Source organism: Lampris incognitus, chromosome 2 (genome assembly GCF_029633865.1).
Source record: "Lampris incognitus isolate fLamInc1 chromosome 2, fLamInc1.hap2, whole genome shotgun sequence".
Lineage (NCBI taxonomy): Eukaryota > Metazoa > Chordata > Actinopteri > Lampriformes > Lampridae > Lampris > Lampris incognitus.
The window spans coordinates 10256906-10275671 of NC_079212.1; the positions used below are offsets into that span (position 1 = coordinate 10256906).

The window sequence follows — 18766 nt, forward strand, 5'->3', positions numbered from 1 at the left end:
AAGCCTCTCTACACAACAACACACCTGCAATTCAAAAATCAGTTGTGAGTCAAGAGAATTTTACTGATAGTAAAAGGTGACTGCAAAGTTATGCTCTTGTAACACAGATTATGACAATCAGAGATACAATTAAAAATAAAGAACATTTTGGTCCAGGGTTTACAATCAAGAATCTCATAAATAATATTTTTTCTATCCATTAAGATATATATGAAACAATACCCATCACGGCTTTTCATTTTGAAACAACGCTTATATGTCATGGTTTAAATGCCCATGAATATCTGAACATGTCCTGTGATCCTGGGACGTATGAAGCTGGTTTAGGAGTCGTGTTTCTGCAGCAGGCCTTCCAGAATCTGCTCACACATAAGCAGGCAACGGGGGACATGAAAGAACCCTACAAGAAAGAGAGCGACACAGATCAAGTTGGTCATCTTCGTTTCGTAGGACAGCTGAGAGGAGGCCAGTGTGCTCCCAAGCAGCTGTCGTCTCACGCTGGTTTCTATTTGTCCTTTGTTTGGCTGAGGCTGAACACGTCTCCTCCATGTTCCTACCTTTGAACGGGCCCCCTTTAAAATCCAGTGTGACTTTGCCTTCTTGTGTCAAATAGCCAAACCACTCGCCGTTTTCAGCATCAGAAAACTGCACACAAACAGGCACAGACTATGACGGGGCTACACAACACGTGCACATAGGCCACTTTTAAGTAATCTCTACATGTAGAAAACTAGTGTTGAATGCTAGGTAACAATGACGATAGGAAAAACAGGGAAAGACCAATGTTGCATGTTATTTCCTGTTGAATAAATTCAGGGGCATGTAGTTTTTTTATTTTTATTCTGCTCTTGGCCGACATTGTAGTTCACTCACATGGCTGATAGTGTAGTCATACACCTCAGAGAACACGTCCAGATGAGCCGGGCTCCTGCTCTGACTGTAGGCCATCAGGAAGGCGATGAGGGCCTCACAATGGGGCCACCAAAGCTTCATATTCCACTCCAGCTGTTTAAATCAAACTGGCTATTACACGATCAGCTTAATAATCAGTATGATCAGTTTAGACTAAAGAACAGTTCTCATGTGTGTACATACAATATGAATATAAACACACACACACACACACACACACACACACACACACACACACACACACACACACACACACACACACACACACACACACACACACACAATTCAGGCACTTGGCCCATACAGAAAGGCCTTTGGCAGCAGTTACAGCCCTGAGTGGTCTTGGGTCTTTATGAGCTTTGTACGTTTAGATTTTGGAATTTTTGCCCAACCCCATTCAAAATCCATCCACCTCTACGAACTTATAAAGACAATTAGATAGATAGTATATCAAGACAATTAGATAGATAGTATATCAAGACAATTAGATAGATAGTAGTGGTGGACAGCAAATTCAAGTCAAGTTCAAGGTTGTTTTATTTGCCAAACGCACATCAGTACAGCGTGGCAGGCATCGCTAGCGATGAAGCGCTTAGGCGTCACTTCAGCCTCAAAAAAGCTGAAGAATATGACTGTTACCTTCACTATGTGACGGTACTGTAGTACCCCAACGTAACGTGACGTCAGTATAATGACGAGAGCAAGGCGATAGTTCAACGTGCCGGCAGTGTACACTGTAATGGGCAGACAGGAATACAATGAAAAGAACATGAAAAGAACAATGTTGCCCCCTGGCGGCAGCCAGGGGAATTTAGCCAGAACAAACACCCCATGACAAAGACATGAAGTTAAAACAAAATAAATAAATAGATAGATAGATAGATAGATAGATAGATAGATAGATAGATAGATAGATAGATAGATAGATAGATAGATAGATAGATAGATAGATAGATAGATAGATAGATAGATAAATAAATAAAGTGACAAAACTACAGTTTGTGGAAATTAAAGTGATTTCAAGTCATACCAGAGTTTTTCAATGGGACTGAAGCTTGGGCCCTATGCTGGGTCGTTGGGGAATATTAACATTCTTCTTAAAGACATTCCTTAGAGGTTTTTGCTGTGTTCTTTGGCTCATTGTTCTGCTGGAACATGATTTTAGGTCCTTAGGGCAGATCCCTTGCTGATTGAAACAGGTTCTCGTCATAAATTTTCCTGTATTCTGCTCCATCCCCCCAGTCCCTCCTTCTCTTAGCATGATGCTGCCGCCGCCCTGCTTGATGGGATGAGTCTTACACGTGTACTGCACTGTCACTGTGTTGTCACAGCGATAACTAAGCACGTTAACAATCACTGGAAATCACTTTAAACTCAATTCACTGCTTCCCCTAAATGAGTTGTGAATAAATAAAACATTTTTAAATTGATGCATGGTGCACTTTTTTTTTTGGGGGGATTTTTTCCCCCCCAGTTGTATCTGGCCAATTACCCCACTCTTCTGAGCTGTCCCGGTCGCTGCTCCACCCCCTCTGCCGATCCGGGGAGGGCTGCAGACTACCACATGCCTCCTCTAATACATATGGAGTTGCCAGCCGCTTCTTTTCACCGGACAGTGAGGAGTTTCACCAGGGGGGCTTAGCGCGTGGGAGGATCACACTGTCCCCCCCCCCCCAAACAGGCACCCCGACCGACCAGAGGAGGCGCTAGTGCAGTGACCAGGACACATACCCACATCCGGCTTCCCACCTGCAGACACGGCCCATTGTGTCTGTAGGGACGTCCAACCAAGCCCGAGGTAACATGGGGAATCAAACCAGCGATCCCCATGTTAATAGGCAACGGAATAGACCACCACGCTACCCGGACGGCCTGCACTTATTTTTAACACACACACACACACACACACACACACACACACACACACACACACACACACACACACGCACAGCCCACGATACAGATGACGGTACCTGTGTGGGACAGTAGCCGTCCACATCCAGGAAGTAGAAGAGGCCACCATGCTGCTTGTCCCAGCCACAGTGATAAGGCAGCTCAATGAACTTGCTGATGGCCGTGTTTCTCAGCGCCTCGTCTCCGTGGTCGGCAGCATACTGGAGCAGGAACCAGCCTGCTTCCAGGGCATGCCCTGCTCCCCCGCAGGCCCATGGAAGGAAACATCAAGAAGCAAACCGCTCAAGTAGACGTTTGGGAACCAGTGCAGAATTTTGTCACAACCTCCAAATTCAACCAAAGTCATTCTTGTTACACTTTGTGCAACTTTGTGTTCTTCATTTATGTTTGATATTTGTTGTATATGTGTTTAGTCTCTTCTGTTGTGCTGTTCCTTCAGGAGATGTTTAGAGCAGATATCATGCATATACACACGCAGTCAATGAGTCCGTTTCATGTGTACAAATAATAACACTCATCACATAATAGCATTACCAATAGACAACACTGAAAGGACAAGAACAACATGAATAACAAAGAACATGTCAGGAGAGAGAAGGCGGGACGGAGAGAATCATCTGAGAAGATAAACTACAAGTAAACGAGTAGGGAGGGACCTTCTTCAACCTCGCTCAATCCCTCACCTGGAAAACTTGAATGCTCATCTAGTTTTTGTATATTTTGCCCTGATCACTGAATATCAGCCCTCCGAGAATCGCCACCTTAACGTGGTGGAGGGGTTTGTGTGTCCTGGTGATCCTGGGAGCTGTGTTGTCAGGGACAATAGTCCCGGTAGGGTCTCCCAAGGCAAATTGGTCCAAGGGGAGGGGCCAGACTAAGAGCGATTCCCAAGAGACACCAGCAGAGTTACAGCACCTCACCCGGAAAAGGGAAACCCGGGCCCCCTCCTGGAGCCAGACCTGGGAAGGGAGCTCGCTGGCGAGCATCAGGTGGCCGGGTCTTGGCCCATGGAGCCCGGCCAGGCCCAGCCCAAAAAAACAACACGGAGCCACCAGCCCGTGGACCCACCACACGAGGGGATGAGCATTGGGGTAGGGTGCAATGCAGGCCAGGCGGCAAGCCAAAGAGGGGACTGGGGCGTGCCGACTCCCGGCATCGCAGATTGGTCCTCGGGACGTGGACAGTCACCTCCCTGGCAGGGAAGGAGCCTGAGCTGGGGCAGGAGGTGGAGCGGTACCAACTAGATATAGTTGGGCTCACCTCCACACATTGCATGGCCTCTGGTACCAAATTCCTGGAGAGGGGCTGGACTCATTACTCCGATTCTGTTTGTGATATTCATGGACAGGATCTCAAGGCGCAGCCAAGGTGAGGAGTGCGTCCATTTTGGGAACCTCAGAATTGCATCTCTGCTCTTTGCAGATGATGTGGTTTTGTTGGCTTCATCAGGACACGACCTCCAGCACACAGGGCGGTTTGCAGCTGAGTGTGAAATGATCACGATAAGAGTCAGCACCTCCAGGTCTGAGACCATGGTTCTCTACCGGAAAATGGTGGATTGCTCCCTCCGGGTTGGGGATGAGTTGTTGCCTCAAGTGAAGGAGTTCAAGTATCTTTGGGTCTTGTTCACAAGTGAGGGTAGGATGGAGCAGGAGACTGATAGGCGGATTGGTGCAGCATCAGCAGTAATGCGGACATTGTACCAGACCGTCGTGGTGAAGAGGGAGCTGAGCTGGAAGGCAAAGCTCTCAATTTACCAGTCAATCTTTGTTCCAACCCTCACCTATGGTCATGAGCTTTGGGTAGTGACCGAACGGTTGAGATCATGGATACAAGCGGCTGAAATGAGTTTCCTCCGTAGGGTGTCTGGGCTCAGCCTTAGAGATAGGGTGAGGAGCTCGGACATCCGGAGGGAGCTCGGAGTAGAGCCGCTGCTCATTTGCATCAAAGGGAGCAAGTTGAGGTGGTTCGGGCATCTGATTAGGATACCTCCTGGGCACCTTCCGTTGGAGGTTTACCAGGCACGGCCAACTGGGAGGAGACCCCGGAGTAGACACAGAACTCGCTGGAGGGACTACATGTCCAATCTGGCCTGGGATCCCCCAGGAGGAGCTTGAGGGCATTGCTGTTGAGAAGGACATCTGGAGTGTCTTACTTTGCTTGCTGCCACCACGACCCAACCCCGGAGAAGATGGCGAATGAATGAAGATGAATGAATGAATACTGAATATCAGTAAACAGTTCAGTTCATAAGACAAAGTGAGATTAGAAATCAGCGGAATTTGAATGCTAGGTACCTGGGTTCTGTAACCGGCCCTGACATCCAGCCAGCTCTCCTCCCTCCACTGACACGTTCTCCAGTACAGCTGTGCCGCCTCTCTGCCACGATCAACATGCGCACGCATGCACAAAACACACACACGCACAAAATGCACATGCACGCACATATACATGCACATTTGTGCATGCACACACACACACACACACACACACACACACACACACATTTGGTTTTAACAAACAAACATGTTGGTTTCACACTTCATGGGTGTAAAGGTCGGCATGTTGGTGTTTTGTCTGACTGTAAAAGTGACACAACTCTGATCCAGAACGGAGACATCAGGTCCCGTGACATCGCACCATCTCCTTTGTGTCAAAAGGTCACACAAAACCATTCAGAGGTGTAAATGATTAAGAGGGAGAAGTAACAAACAACTTCAGCTTTCATGAAGACAATGTTCTTTTAAAAGCCTGCTAACTAGCGTCAGAGGCAGGTTCAGTAACACTTTACATTAACTTCATGTAATAAGCGTTAGTTAATAAGGCTGTTATAAGTCCTTATAAGATGCTTACTAACATTATTATCTGTTAATAAGACTATAATATGCATTAATTGATAGACAACAAGGCCCTAATAAGTATTAACATTTGCATTTTGTGGACTATCAAAAACAATCTTTTTTTTTTTTTTTGGTAGATTAGTTTTTTGGCATTTTCCTAGAGGGGGGAGAGAGAGGGGATGACATGCAGCAAAGGGCCCGGGCCGGATTCAAACCCAGGCCGCTGCGGTAAGGACTCAGTCTTATATGGTACCCCTCTACCAGGTGAGCCACCGGGGCACCCCCCAAAATTCTGTTAATACACTTTAATCAGCAGGGTCCTTGGATGCAACGTGTATCTAAGGACCCAAAGTTTTATGCAGATTGGATTTACAACCTCAGACGAGTGTGGAAAAGTAGGCGTTGCATATTTCACAAGCGCCACTTAGTGGCCGAAATGTGTTTATTAACACAAAATAGTGTTAATAAGCATTTTATAAGGACTTATACAGGCCTTATTACCTATTAGCTAACACATTACATGCACTTCATGTAAAGCGTAACCGACAATTCAGTTTTTCTCCCACCTGGGTCTTATTTTCATAGTTTTTTTCCATCATACATATCAGTTATGATGTCATTTTACTCACCGGCTTCATTCAGTAGATGTTGGACATGGACCACCACTGGACTCAGCTTTACAACGATGTCTTCTTATGGGACAAATGAACAGGAGTCTTTAAACAACACCGCCCCCTAGTGTGTCAGTCAGACTGTGTCCATGACTGTCCATTATCTATGACTTCTCTATTGTGCTGGCCGGCTAGTTTATGGGCGGTTACTACCACATACAGTAAGTATAGGCAGCTACTTCCTGCAGGGGGAAGCAGGAAATGAATCAGCAGTGTCATCCGCCATTGATCATATTGGACAGCTCACATCATAACTTTAACTTGCACTTCCAAATATGTGGTTTAGGTGATTGGGTTAAATTGGACTTGTTGAAACATGTCTGACACTCCTGTCCAGTTGTCCCATAAGACACTGATGTAAAGCTCAGTCCAGTGGTGGTCCTGTGTCCAAACTGTACTAAATGAAGGCAGTGAGCAAAATAAGATAACTGTTATGATGGACAAAACTATGAACGTAAGACCCAGGTTGTAAAAAAAATGGACACAATTACACTTTACAATACAATTACAATCCTTTAAGTTGTACCTGGCACTAATGCTCAGACAGTAGAAGCTCCACATGTGAAGCCCCCTGTGAATTTTGCCATTTTCTCAAGTCCAGGCTAGACTCAACATATCAGGGTGCTCGCAAACTGTCCTCTGTTTCTTTCTGGGAAGGATTCCCATTCGCATGTTGAGTATCAGGAACTCTGGACAAGAACAGAAAGTCTGTTCCCAGTTTTCAGAGGTGATCTGAAAGGGAGCGACTACTGACTTGAGTTTAGAGGCTTAGTGTTTATGCCTGACTGAGTTTGAAAAACTTGACAAAATAATTTTCGCCAACGCTGAGTGAGCCTGAGGGAAGGGAAATGAATTATTACTCCTACGAACACCAGCTACTTCACAAGCCATAAATCCCGCAGCCAAACCGGACACATGGAGCAGAAATCTCTTGGTTTCAACAGGAAATGAGAAGTACCAGTTGTGCTGACACATCCTGAACTCTGCTGACCACAGCTCATATCATCGCCACTTCTACCAAGTCAGCAAAAGCTTAACTCCTACATTATTACCCAAGAATAATAGGAGGAAGATTCAGTGGGCTTGTTAAATGTTGATCAGTGAGGGCAGAAAACACTTCTCCTGGCCTGATGAAGCCCAGGGTGGATGGTATTGTTATAATGGTACAGTATAAATTAATGATATACATGTTTTCTGCTGTAACGTATAGGGAATGCTTTCTGGCACACGTTAGGGTCCTTAACATGTGAGCATTACACAAGCAGGGACCAACTCCTCGTCATAAAGTATGTTTCATCTCCTGGTGGATCCAGCGGCACGGTGGCGCAGTGGTTAGCACGGTCGCCTCACAGCGAGAAGGTTCTCAGTTCGAGCCTTGGGGTTGTCCAACCTTGGGGGTCGTCCCAGGCCGTCCTCTGTGTGGGTTTCCTCCAGGTGCTGCGGTTTCCTCCCACAGTCCAAAGACATGTAGGTCAGGTGTATCGGCCATACTAAATTGTCCCTTGGTGTATGTGTGTGTGTGTGTGTGTGTGTGTGTGTGTGTGTGTGTGTGTGTGTGTGTGTGTGTGTGTGTGTGTGTGTGTGTGTGTGTGTGTGTTTGTCAGCCCTGTGATGGTCTGGCGGCCTGTCCAGGATGTCTCCCTGCCTGCCGCCCAATGACTGCTGGGATAGGCTCCGTTTGGATGATGGAGGGATGGATGGATGGATGGATGGATCAAGAAACAGGCACTGTTACTGAAGTTTAGTCTAACTGTCTGAACAGTTCAAAGAGATAAACCTGTGGAGCACCTTTGGCAGGAGGTGAAACAAAATCTGCAAGATGACTGCGCCACTGAAAAATCAGCAAGAACTACATGACACCATTGAGTCTATGAAGTCTTCTGAACATCTCTACCCCTCTCTGGAATTCATGGTTCAAATGATCTTGGCAAGTCACGTTGTACTCCAGTCAAAGGTGGATCCCACTGGGTACTACCTGGGTGTTAATAATTGACAATGGTGCATATTCCCATTGTCCATTACTAGGACTGTTGTACAGGTGTTTATTTCACACACGAAGAAAGACGAAGAAAGCCACTTTATTTTGTCATTGTATTCTGACGACGAATGTGTTCTCTGCATGTAACCCATCCTATTGTATAGGAGCAGTGGGCAGCTGCAGCACCCGGGGACCAACTCCAGTTCTTCTTCCCATTGCCTTGCTCAGGGGCACAGACAGGAGTATTAACCCTAATATGCATGTCTTTTTGATGGTAGGAGGAAACCGGAGCAGCCGGAGGAAACCCATGCAGACACGGGGAGAACATGCAAACTCCACACAGATAGGACCTGGGACAGATGGCCTGGGGTTTGAACCCAGGACCTTCTTGCTGTGAAGAACAGTGATAACCACTGGGCCACCGTGCAATGAGTTAAACTTTAAACTGCAGAAACAGAGTTCAACGTAAAGCTATAATCTGATCACATGTGATGAAGGCTTCAGTGGTGATGCAGACATTCAAAGGAGAGTGGATTAACATCGGCATTACCACAGTATTCATCATCAGCTTCATCATGAATGAAATCCAATCAATCATTGTCAATATACACTCACCGGCCACTTTATTAGGCGCACCTGTCCAACTGCTCGTTAACGCAAATTTCTAATCAGCCAATCACATGGCAGCAACTCAATGCATTTAGGCATGTAGACATGGTCAAGACAATCTGCTGCAGTTCAAACCGAGCATCAGAATGGGGACGAAAGGTGATTTAAGTGACTTTGAACGTGGCATGGTTGTTGGTGCCAGACGGGCTGGTCTGAGTATTTCAGAAACTGCTGATCTACTGGGATTTTCACGCACAACCATCTCTAGGGTTTACAGAGAATGGTCCGAAAAAGAGAAAATATCCAGTGAGCGGCAGTTCTGTGGGCGAAAATGCCTTGTTGATGCCAGAGGTCAGAGGAGAATGGCCAGACTGGTTCGAGCTGATAGAAAGGCAACAGTAACTCAAATAACCACTCATTACAACCGAGGTATGCAGAAGAGCATCTCTGAACACACAACACGTCGAACCTTGAGGCAGATGGGCTACAGCAGCAGAAGACCACACCGGGTGCCACTCCTGTCAGCTAAGAACAGGAAAATGAGGCGACAATTCGCACAGGCTCACCAAAATTGGACAATAGAAGATTGGAAAAACGTTGCCTGGTCTGATGAGTCTCGATTTCTGCTGCGACATTCGGATGGTAGGGTCAGAATTTGGCGTCGACAACATGAAAGCATGGATCCATCCTGCCTTGTATCAACGGTTCAGGCTGCTGCTGGTGGTGGTGTAATGGTGTGGGGGATATTTTCTTGGCACACTTTGGGCCCCTTAGTACCAACTGAGCATCGTGTCAACGCCACAGCCTACCTGAGTATTGTTGCTGACCATGTCCATCCCTTTATGACCACAGTGTTCCCATCTTCTGATGGCTACTTCCAGTAGGATAACGCGCCATGTCATAAAGCTCTAATCATCTCAGACTGGTTTCTTGAACATGACAATGAGTTCACTGTACTCAAATGGCCTCCACAGTCACCAGATCTCAATCCAATAGAGCACCTTTGGGATGTGGTGGACCGGGAGATTCGCATCATGGATGTGCAGCCGACAAATCTGCAGCAACTGCGTGATGCTATCATGTCAATATGGACCAAACTCTCTGAGGAATGTTTCCAGTACCTTGTTGAATCTATGCCACGAAGGATTAAGGCAGTTCTGAAGGCAAAAGGGGGTCCAACCCGGTACTAGCAAGGTATACCTAATAAAGTGGCCAGTGAGTGTATATTTACTTACAATTATAACTAAATGATGAGCTTCTTTGTCATTCAACTAAAACAAAGGACAGCAAACTATCTCTGAGGTAAGACACAATAGCTGGCTAGCAATGATTTATCAGAATTATCTGTGCAATAAAAATGGATCTTCATCAAATGAAATTGCTTCGATGAACAAGTATCTGTATAAATGTTTAAGGGAAGTTTAGACGCCAATTATCAACATCAAGTAAGTGCTGGTGGTCTATCTGGTCTTTAAAAAATGATACCCACTTCCCTGCAATTCATGCTGACAGAGAAATCAACGTTCTCCTGACAAGAGAGCTGTTCCACTTTGCCTACATGTACAAAAATGCATTGTGCGAGCACTTCTCAATGGCAGAGATTAGAAAACGAACATCTCAGCCAATCAGTCTTGTAGTTCTTCTGTCATCTACTGAGCTCAATGGATGATGGAGTTAAACCGGTTCACTATAGTAGTTTACAGTGATAGACAAAATTATCAAGAATTGTGCATGTTATAGAGATACCACCACTATGATTAACATGTGGAAATTAGGTCAAAAAATGGGTGAAATTGCCCTTTAAATTTAAAGCCATAGTGTCCATGTACCTGCACATGTTGGAGGATGTTCTTCACAGACCAGGCGCCAATCTCCTTGTACCTCTGGGCGACGTCTGCTCCACGCCCATCCGTCAGCTGCTGTACCAGACACAGCAGCATCATGGGAATGGCCATGCTGTTAGTGGGCTGATCTCCAGGGAGCTGAGGTCTGCCCAGAACAGATGGGTCAACTCGAACCCAGTGGATCAAGTGGTCCATCATCTGTGCTGCCTCTGCCTGCCAGTAACAAAGGAGGTAGTTTACAGCTGAAATCTGTGATATTTCTCCCATAATAAATGTTCATGCTCTCCATGTGTATGGGGGAGTCAGGCTCCATAACACTAACACTAACACTAACTTCCCCATGGTTGGAGACACTCTCCAGTCTCCATATAGTCAAGTCAAGTCAGTTTCATTTGCATAGCCCATTATCACAAATTACTAAATTTGCCTCAGCGAGCTTTACAGCAACACAACATCCTGCCCTTAGACCCTGCTGTATACCGCTGTTGAGATGTTTTGACTGGGTAGGATGAACACTGGTGCAGCAGCAAACACGTATAAGTTGGTAAAAAGACTGGGACGTGATGCTGATGTGTCCATGACAACCAATATGACTGTACAACAGTGTTCCCATATAGTGTGATGTAGTTTGTAATACATCAGGCTGTCTGTGTTAGCTTTGGTCCCAGGATCCATTTTTACAAGGGTGGGAGCTGTTTACTGCTGAGCTGACGGCACACCAGCCACAATGGCTGCTACACCTTGTTTGTAGTCCTGCTACACCTTGTCTGTAGTCCTGCTACACCTGGCTTTTAGTCCCAGAAAATCAGAGTCAACTGTTTCTGTCTGTTTCTCTCTGTCTCCTACATCCAACTATATCACAACACTGTTCTACTGGAATACTGACTGTCTGTCCAACATCACCACATCACCTCCACCTTTCACACAGAGACAATAAACACAGTGATGGAGAAAAGTCATGCTTACAGTTTTAAAGGTGGTATAATGTTGCGACACTGCCACATTAAGTTTAAATATTAGCAATTTTAAAATTAGATCGAATGTTATTGATTTTGTCCACAAAGGAAGAAGAAAAACGTTGACAGTGTATTGGGGAGGAGGCAGATACAGCGGGGGTTACAAGCCGGTCAATGGCTTTAAACAGGAACCTTGGATTGTGTTTATTGTCACTAATTAGGCCTGCAAAGTAGTTAACTCTCCTGTGTGATGTGCTGGTTGAGCATGGACCGCAGGTCTTTCAGACGGAAGCTGCCCACACTTAGAGGCCCTGCCTCAGACATGGCTTTCTGCATGTTTGCAGCATTGTCTGTCAACACAAGCGTAACGATCATGAATGACTAGACTTGCTAGCCCGTTGGCGAATGGGTCGGACCCTTTAGTCGACTGGTTAACGTAGTCGCCCGTGGTGTGGGAGAGCCGGGTTTGAATTTGGATTTCTGGTTAAAAATTTACACTGAATACAATGAAGACCAAGTGTACTTTCTAGCAATTCAATTCAATTTCTAAAATGCAAATTCAGGTTAAGCTTTTCAAATTCCAATATTTCAAAACAAATATTAAAAATCGAATCTTTACGTATTAGACAGACAGACAGACAGACAGATGTCAAACTATCAATGCCAGGTGACCTGGACTGTCACATCTACTCTGTCATTTACCTGCATGTCTTTGTCTTCAGTAACTCTGCTTAACTCATCAATAGCCATGATGTAGAAACATTCGCTGAAGATGGTCCTCTGAATTTTGACTGCTTTTCCGTCCCTTGTCAAACAGAAGGCACACTTCCATGGGCTACCACTGCTGGGAACACGAGCAAACTTTTGCAGGAATGCTCCTCCTAAAATGGAAACAGCAAGACAATATGAGAATAACCCAGCCACTAGGGATGCACAAGCCAATGTCGGTCCGAGCAGGGGATAAATGGGGAGAGTTGTGTCAGGAAGGGCATCTGGTGTAAAATCTTTATTATAAATCAGATTTCCATATCGGATCGGTCGAGGCCCAGGTTAACAATGACCACCACCGGTACCGTTAGCCAACAGGGTGTCAGTGGAAACTATGCTACTGTTGGGTGAAGCAGAAGGAGAGGGGGAAGGCATGTACAGAGGCAGCGGGAGAGGAGGAAGGGTAGGAGTGTGGAGGTGAGAGTTGGAACTTTGAATGTTGGCACTATGACTGGTAGAGGGAGAGAGCTGGCTGATATGAAGGAGAGAAGAAAGGTAGGCATACTGTGTATGCAAGAGACCAGGTAGAAGGGGAGTAAGGCCAGGAGCATATTGGAGGTGGGTTCAAACTCTTCTACCATGGTGCGAATGGGAGGAGAAATAAGCTAGGAGTATAGAAGTGTATCAAAAAAAATAAAAAATCAGTGAGGACTCAGGACACCAGAAGTAGCTTTTTTTTACCTTTACTTGTCTTTGGCAGCTTCAACAAACTAAGAAAGAACAGGCGCACCCATCTTCTTTATATAGACTACCTGGACAGGTAAAACACCTGGAGCCGAGAGCTCCCTCTAGGTAAGTAATACTATAAAGTCTCAGGATAGTACAGGGTAATTCTGAAGGAAGAGTATGTCAAGAGTGTGTTGGAGATGAAGAGAGTGTCAGACAGAGTGATGAGCATGAAGCTGGAAATCGAAGGTGTATTGATGAAAGTTATCATTGATATGTCCTGCAAGTTGGGTGTGAGATGGAAGAGAAGGAAGAATTCTGGAGTGAGTTGGATGAAGTGGTGGAGAGGGTACCCAAGGGAAGGCGCAATCTGAAAGGGATTGCAGACTGCAAGGTGGTGACAGGGGAGAATGTAGCTAGGCAGCATCGGATGGTGGTCTGTAGGATGACTTTGGAGACCAAGAAGAGGAAGAGAGTGAAGGCAGAGCCAAGGAGCAAATGGTGGAAGTTGAAGATGGAAGACTGTTGTGTGGAGTTCAGGGAGGAGTTAAGACAGGCACTGGGTGGTAGTGAAGAGTTGCCAGATGGCTGGGCAACCACTGCAGAAATAAAGAGGGAGACAGCTAGGAAGGTACTTGGTGTGTCATCTGGACAGAGGAAGGAAGACAAGGAGACTTGGTAGTAGAATGAGGAAATAAAGCAAAGTATACAGAGGAAGGGGCTGGCAAAGAAGAAGTGGGATAGTCAGAGAGATGAAGAAAGTAGACACGAGTTCGAGAAGATGTACCATAAAGCAAAGAGAGAGGTGGCTAAGGCAAAGGAAAAGGAGTATGGTGAGTTGTATGAGAGGTTAGACACTAAGGAAGGAGAAAAGGACTTGTACTGATTGGCTAGACAGAGGGACCGAGCTGGGAAGGATGTGCAGAAGGTTAGGGTGATGAAGGATAGAGATTGAAATGTGGTGAGGAGAGTGTGTTGAGAAGGTGGAAGGAGTACTTTGAGAGGCTGATGAATGAAGAAAAAAAAAAGAGAGAGAGAAGGTTTGATGATGTGGGGATAGTGGAGCTGGAGGTGGCAGAGTTGAAGATGTTACAATTTTCATTGGGAGTGATGAAAGAGGACAGGATTAGAACCGAGTATATTAGAGGGACAGCTCAGGTTGGACAGTTTGGAGACAAAGTAAGAGAGGCAAGATTGAGATGGCTTGGACATGTGCGGAGGAGAGATGCTGGGTATATTGGGAGAAGGATGCTGAATATGGAGCTACCAGGGAAGAGGAGAAGAGGAAGGCCAGAGAGGAGGTTTATGGATGTGGTGAGGGAGGACATGCAGGTGGCTGGTGTGACAGAGGAAGATGCAGAGGACAGGAAGAAATGGAAATGGATGATCCGCTGTGGGGACCCCTAACGGAGCAGCCAAAAGTAGTAGTAGTAGTAGTAGTAGATGACAACATGAGAATATACTGCATATAATGAAAATGTCACAAGTCAAATAAATGCATGTTCTTCTAGCTTTTTCATCTCCAACATGTTTCTGACTTTAAGCCATGCCTGACAGGTGTAGCCTCTCCATTCTGCAGAGTGACTTCCACGAGGCAGGCTGTTCCAGAGTCTTAACTGTCCAACCGTTGTGAGGACAGAGTCAAGGAGGCACCATGGACGAGACATGGGGCAGCTTAGTTATGAATGTACCACGACAACGCCCTAAACAAACAAGTGTGGTGCGTTGCCACAGTGTCATGTGACTTATTATACAGCTTCTTCAACACAACCGTACAGTTAAAGAAATGATTCTTTATTGGTCTCTATTCCGGAACGAGTTCGCTGCAATCAAAAATGAATCCCGAGGGAGCTGGCAGCCGGTTAGAAGGACTTCACACATATATCAAAGTAACTGGGTCTTTGAACAGAACATCACGTAAGGGAAAGAAAAGATGAAAAGACAAAGATATATGGTTCACTCTTTTTCTTATAAACAGACGAGGTCATAGTGTTGTAAGAAAAAAAATTGCTTTTCCTTCTGAAATAACGACCAAGGATTATTAACTCCATGAGTTTGGTCTTGTCAGAGAACAGGTGAAAGTGCTCATGTGAGCAGAAGCTGCCTTACTGCGTAGGACAGCAGCTGGTGGTTGTTTGCCTTTGGGATCACGTCTCCAAACAATCTGCGGTCTTCAAGCCATCTGGCAGTCATGTTCGACAAACTGACGGCAGGTGGTAAACCTACATTACTGCTCATCTGTCTTAGTTACCAAGACAGAGAAAGCACCTTACTGCAACTCCTGACAGAATCATCAGTAAGTTCAGCATACAGAGGAAGCTTTCTGACGAGAAATAAAACGCAACATTCAAATGCGCATAGTCAGCCCTTCACAACCAGCCCTGCCATTAACCACCAACTGTACTTTACAAGTCTACTGACTCCTGTCTTAAAGGATAACTCTGGTTTATTTTTCCAACGTGGGTCCTATTTTTGTAGATTTCATCATTGTAAATATTGGTATGATGGTAAGGTAACTCCCCACTGTGGACTGAATGCTCAGTAACAAACACCTCGACCTTAAAGGCCAAACATTGTGACTGCTTTGTGCGGACAATTGTGGGAAGATGGCGGCGCAAATTCACGTTTGCAGCAGCCTCGCCCAGTACTGTCCATGCAGTGTTTTTGTCCACGTCTGCATCTAAGTTTGTCTTCGTTTGATGGCTGGGAGAGCTGGCGCTGGATTGGCTGGGAGGGCTTGGTCTGCTGCGTGCTGTGGGCCCAGGGACCACGGCCCTGCCTGGAGCTGTGCCCAGAGAGGTAACACAGAGGGCGGTCTGACAGGACGCAGGAGCGGGGCAGGCTAAGCTAACTGCTTGCCCATGCAGACCGGCAAGTTCCGATAACACCAAGGGTAGTCTGGCGGCAGCCTCACCTAGCCTTGACTGTGTTTTTAATGTTGTCGTGTGGTGTGCAGGGAAGTGTGTCAGAGGTGTCTGGGTGGTAGAGCTAGCGTTGGATCAGCTGAGGGAACCTGGTCTGCTGCATCCTGTGGGCCCAAGGACCACGGCCCTGACCAGAGCTGCACCCGAAGAGGAAACACCAAGGGCAGTCTGACAGGATGCAGAAGTGGGGCAGGCTAAGCGAACTCCAGCTCATGCAGACCAGCAGTTTGGACAGTCATCCTGGCTGGCTGGCGTTCTCCTGGACAGTGATTTTTTTTTGTTTTTTGGTTTAGATATATATGTTAGTTTGGATATATGTGTTCTTGTAGTTTTTGAATATGTGTTTTTGTCTCTGTGTTGCACTGCCGTGGGCTGGGGGGAAACCATGTTTCGTTTCATTTCATGTGTGCAAGTGCATGAAATGAAACGACAAATAAAGTGTTTCTGATTCTGCTTTACCAGGCATGTGCCCCAGGCAGAGGTAGGCCGTCCGTCCCACCTACCAGCTTTGGCTGCTTCAAGAATCTCCGGCTTACGGAAGCGCTCTAAGGTTCTGTATAAGCGGCAGTACATCCACACCTGTGAAGACAACACAGTTCAAATGAAATATGACTTCCCGCAGATAATACGTTGATGGTGGGTTTTGTTGTTTCACATATGTACGTTACTGATGCACTGGTGACACCATGGAGGGACTTGCCTGTCTTCCCTGCAACCAGACGTACTTCAGCTCATCATAGACCTTGCCATCACTTCCAATGCAATTGAAAAACCCTCTAAAACAGAAAGCAGAGTGAATGTGGTCACGTAGAGCTTGACAAGCAGACTTAAAACGCACATAGGACATGATCTCGAGACTACGACACTTGTTTAGGAGTCGGAAAATAGTTTGAAATCGGCATTGACGGTGCCTCGGACTGCCGGTGGCGTGGGACATCGTGGAAATGAACCGGACAGAGTCTGTTCCAACTGTTCAGGCTGCGACAAGAGTTTCCCCGTCACGACGCCAGCATAGCCACAGCTCTGTATTACACCAGAGTCAACAAACTTTTCCTGCCACACAACCAGGCTGGTTGTACTTGTTTACGGTACAGCATGGTGGCTCGGTGTTGACACACCCACCATACAACAGACACGTATGGAATACACACCATCACATAGAGCAGTGTTCCTCAACCCAGTCCTCAAGGAAGCCCTACCCTGCAGATTTTCTTTGCAACCCTGAATAGGTGCCTGTTTGTAGTAATTCAGCAGTGAATGTCAGAGTTTGCACACCTTGCATAATTAAGTGCTGTGAGATGATTGGCTGAGTAAGTACAAGCGGGGCTACCTATGCAGGGTTACAATGAAAATCTGCAGGATGGGGGGGGGGTCCTTGAGGACTGGGTTGAGAGACACTGACCCAGAGGCAGCCTACAAAGGGTGTTGCTGTTTTCTGTTTATGTGTGCTCTTTCACTTGATGTACAGTGTAATGGGAGACCGCCGTACCCGTACTGAGTGTCATGGGAATATTTCAGCCAGAAAGCCACGACGCGGTCCAGCTCTTCACCGATCAGCTGCCGGTGTTGCTTCAGCTTCAACACGGACATGTTTCCTCCCGCTAAATAAACAAACAACAACAACATAGGGCTGGTGTGAGTGATAACTGCTGTTGGAGGAGAGAGCGGGGGAAGCGGTCTTACCTTGGCGCCTGACAGGGGCTGCGGTGGTCTCTGGGGAGCGGTGGTCTCTCGACTCGCCTCGACGCCGGTCGCTCGCCGTGTCGCGCGCCGCAGACCGCCGAGACGCGTTGCCGACCGGTCACGTGACTCGACGCTGACCCGGCCCCCTCCTGCGCGAGGCGCTACGGCTACAGCCTCCGCTGAGATGAGGACGGGCGCGTGTGCACGCCAGGGAGTATGTGCCGTATACGTCGGCCACGCGTCCCCTCCCCCTCCCCCCACCGAGTCCGCTGCTGCGCCGCGACGAGCTTGATTCTTTCACAACTTCCTGCCATGACATGGGTCAGCCTGTGTTACACTGAGTAACTCCGTCTCTGTCCGTTTCCATCGGGATCAAATTTAAAAAAAAAAACTCTTATCAGTAAACTTCTCTCTACTGTCAGTAGAACCCCCACCCCCACCCCCACCCCGACCCCGACCCCCTGGACGCCCCGGACTGTAAAAACCTTCCCATTCTGCACTCCTGTCTGCTTTCCTTTGTTTTCGAGGACACGCAGGTGGGAAGACGCAGAGGACAGGAAGGGATGGAAACGGATGATCCGCTGTGGCGACCCCTAGCGGCGGCAGCCGGAAGTAGTAGTAGTCGTCGTCGTCGTAGGTAGTAGAAGACTCTTGGTGTGCTTAACTTGGCGCCCTACGATTTATACGCAAAAAGTGCTCCATAAACAAAATCATTGTATTGCTGTTTTTTTTAAGAATGGAGCTGCATATGTTTCCTTTTTAGCGCGATAGATGCTATTTTTGCACGACGATACGTGCTGAACGTTAAGGTTGTGTACTAAACTCTAGATGTACTTCTTCCCACCAATCCAGTATGACAAGGAACACGTGTTGGTTTGAATTGTCCACACACCATCTCTGGCTAACCTCCCGTTTAATTCTCTCTCTTGCTCTCTCTCTCTCGCTCTCTCTCGCTCTCTCTGTCTCCCTCTCTCTCTCTCTCCCCCCCCCTCTCTCTGTCT

General features: G+C 46.7%; 1 protein-coding gene across 2 annotated transcripts; it reads right to left on the reverse strand.

Annotated features, from left to right (window-relative positions):
• Positions 1-179: 179 nt before the first annotated feature.
• On the reverse strand, positions 180-18115 carry renbp (renin binding protein). Of its 2 annotated transcripts, none has more exons than XM_056274521.1 (11): positions 17766-18115; positions 17578-17683; positions 16783-16858; positions 16586-16661; positions 12427-12605; positions 10754-10981; positions 5124-5205; positions 2886-3061; positions 874-1005; positions 558-645; positions 180-400 (listed from the first exon to the last, which is right to left on the reverse strand). In XM_056274521.1, exons 2-11 carry the CDS (start codon positions 17670-17672, stop codon positions 324-326), a joined length of 1209 nt encoding a protein of 402 aa, XP_056130496.1. In that variant the 5' UTR covers positions 17673-17683; positions 17766-18115; the 3' UTR covers positions 180-323. The 2 variants fall into 2 exon arrangements, with proteins under 2 accessions (XP_056130496.1, XP_056130495.1); XM_056274520.1 differs by having other exon boundaries at positions 17572-17683; positions 17766-18114.
• Between the last annotated feature and the right edge of the window lie 651 nt (positions 18116-18766).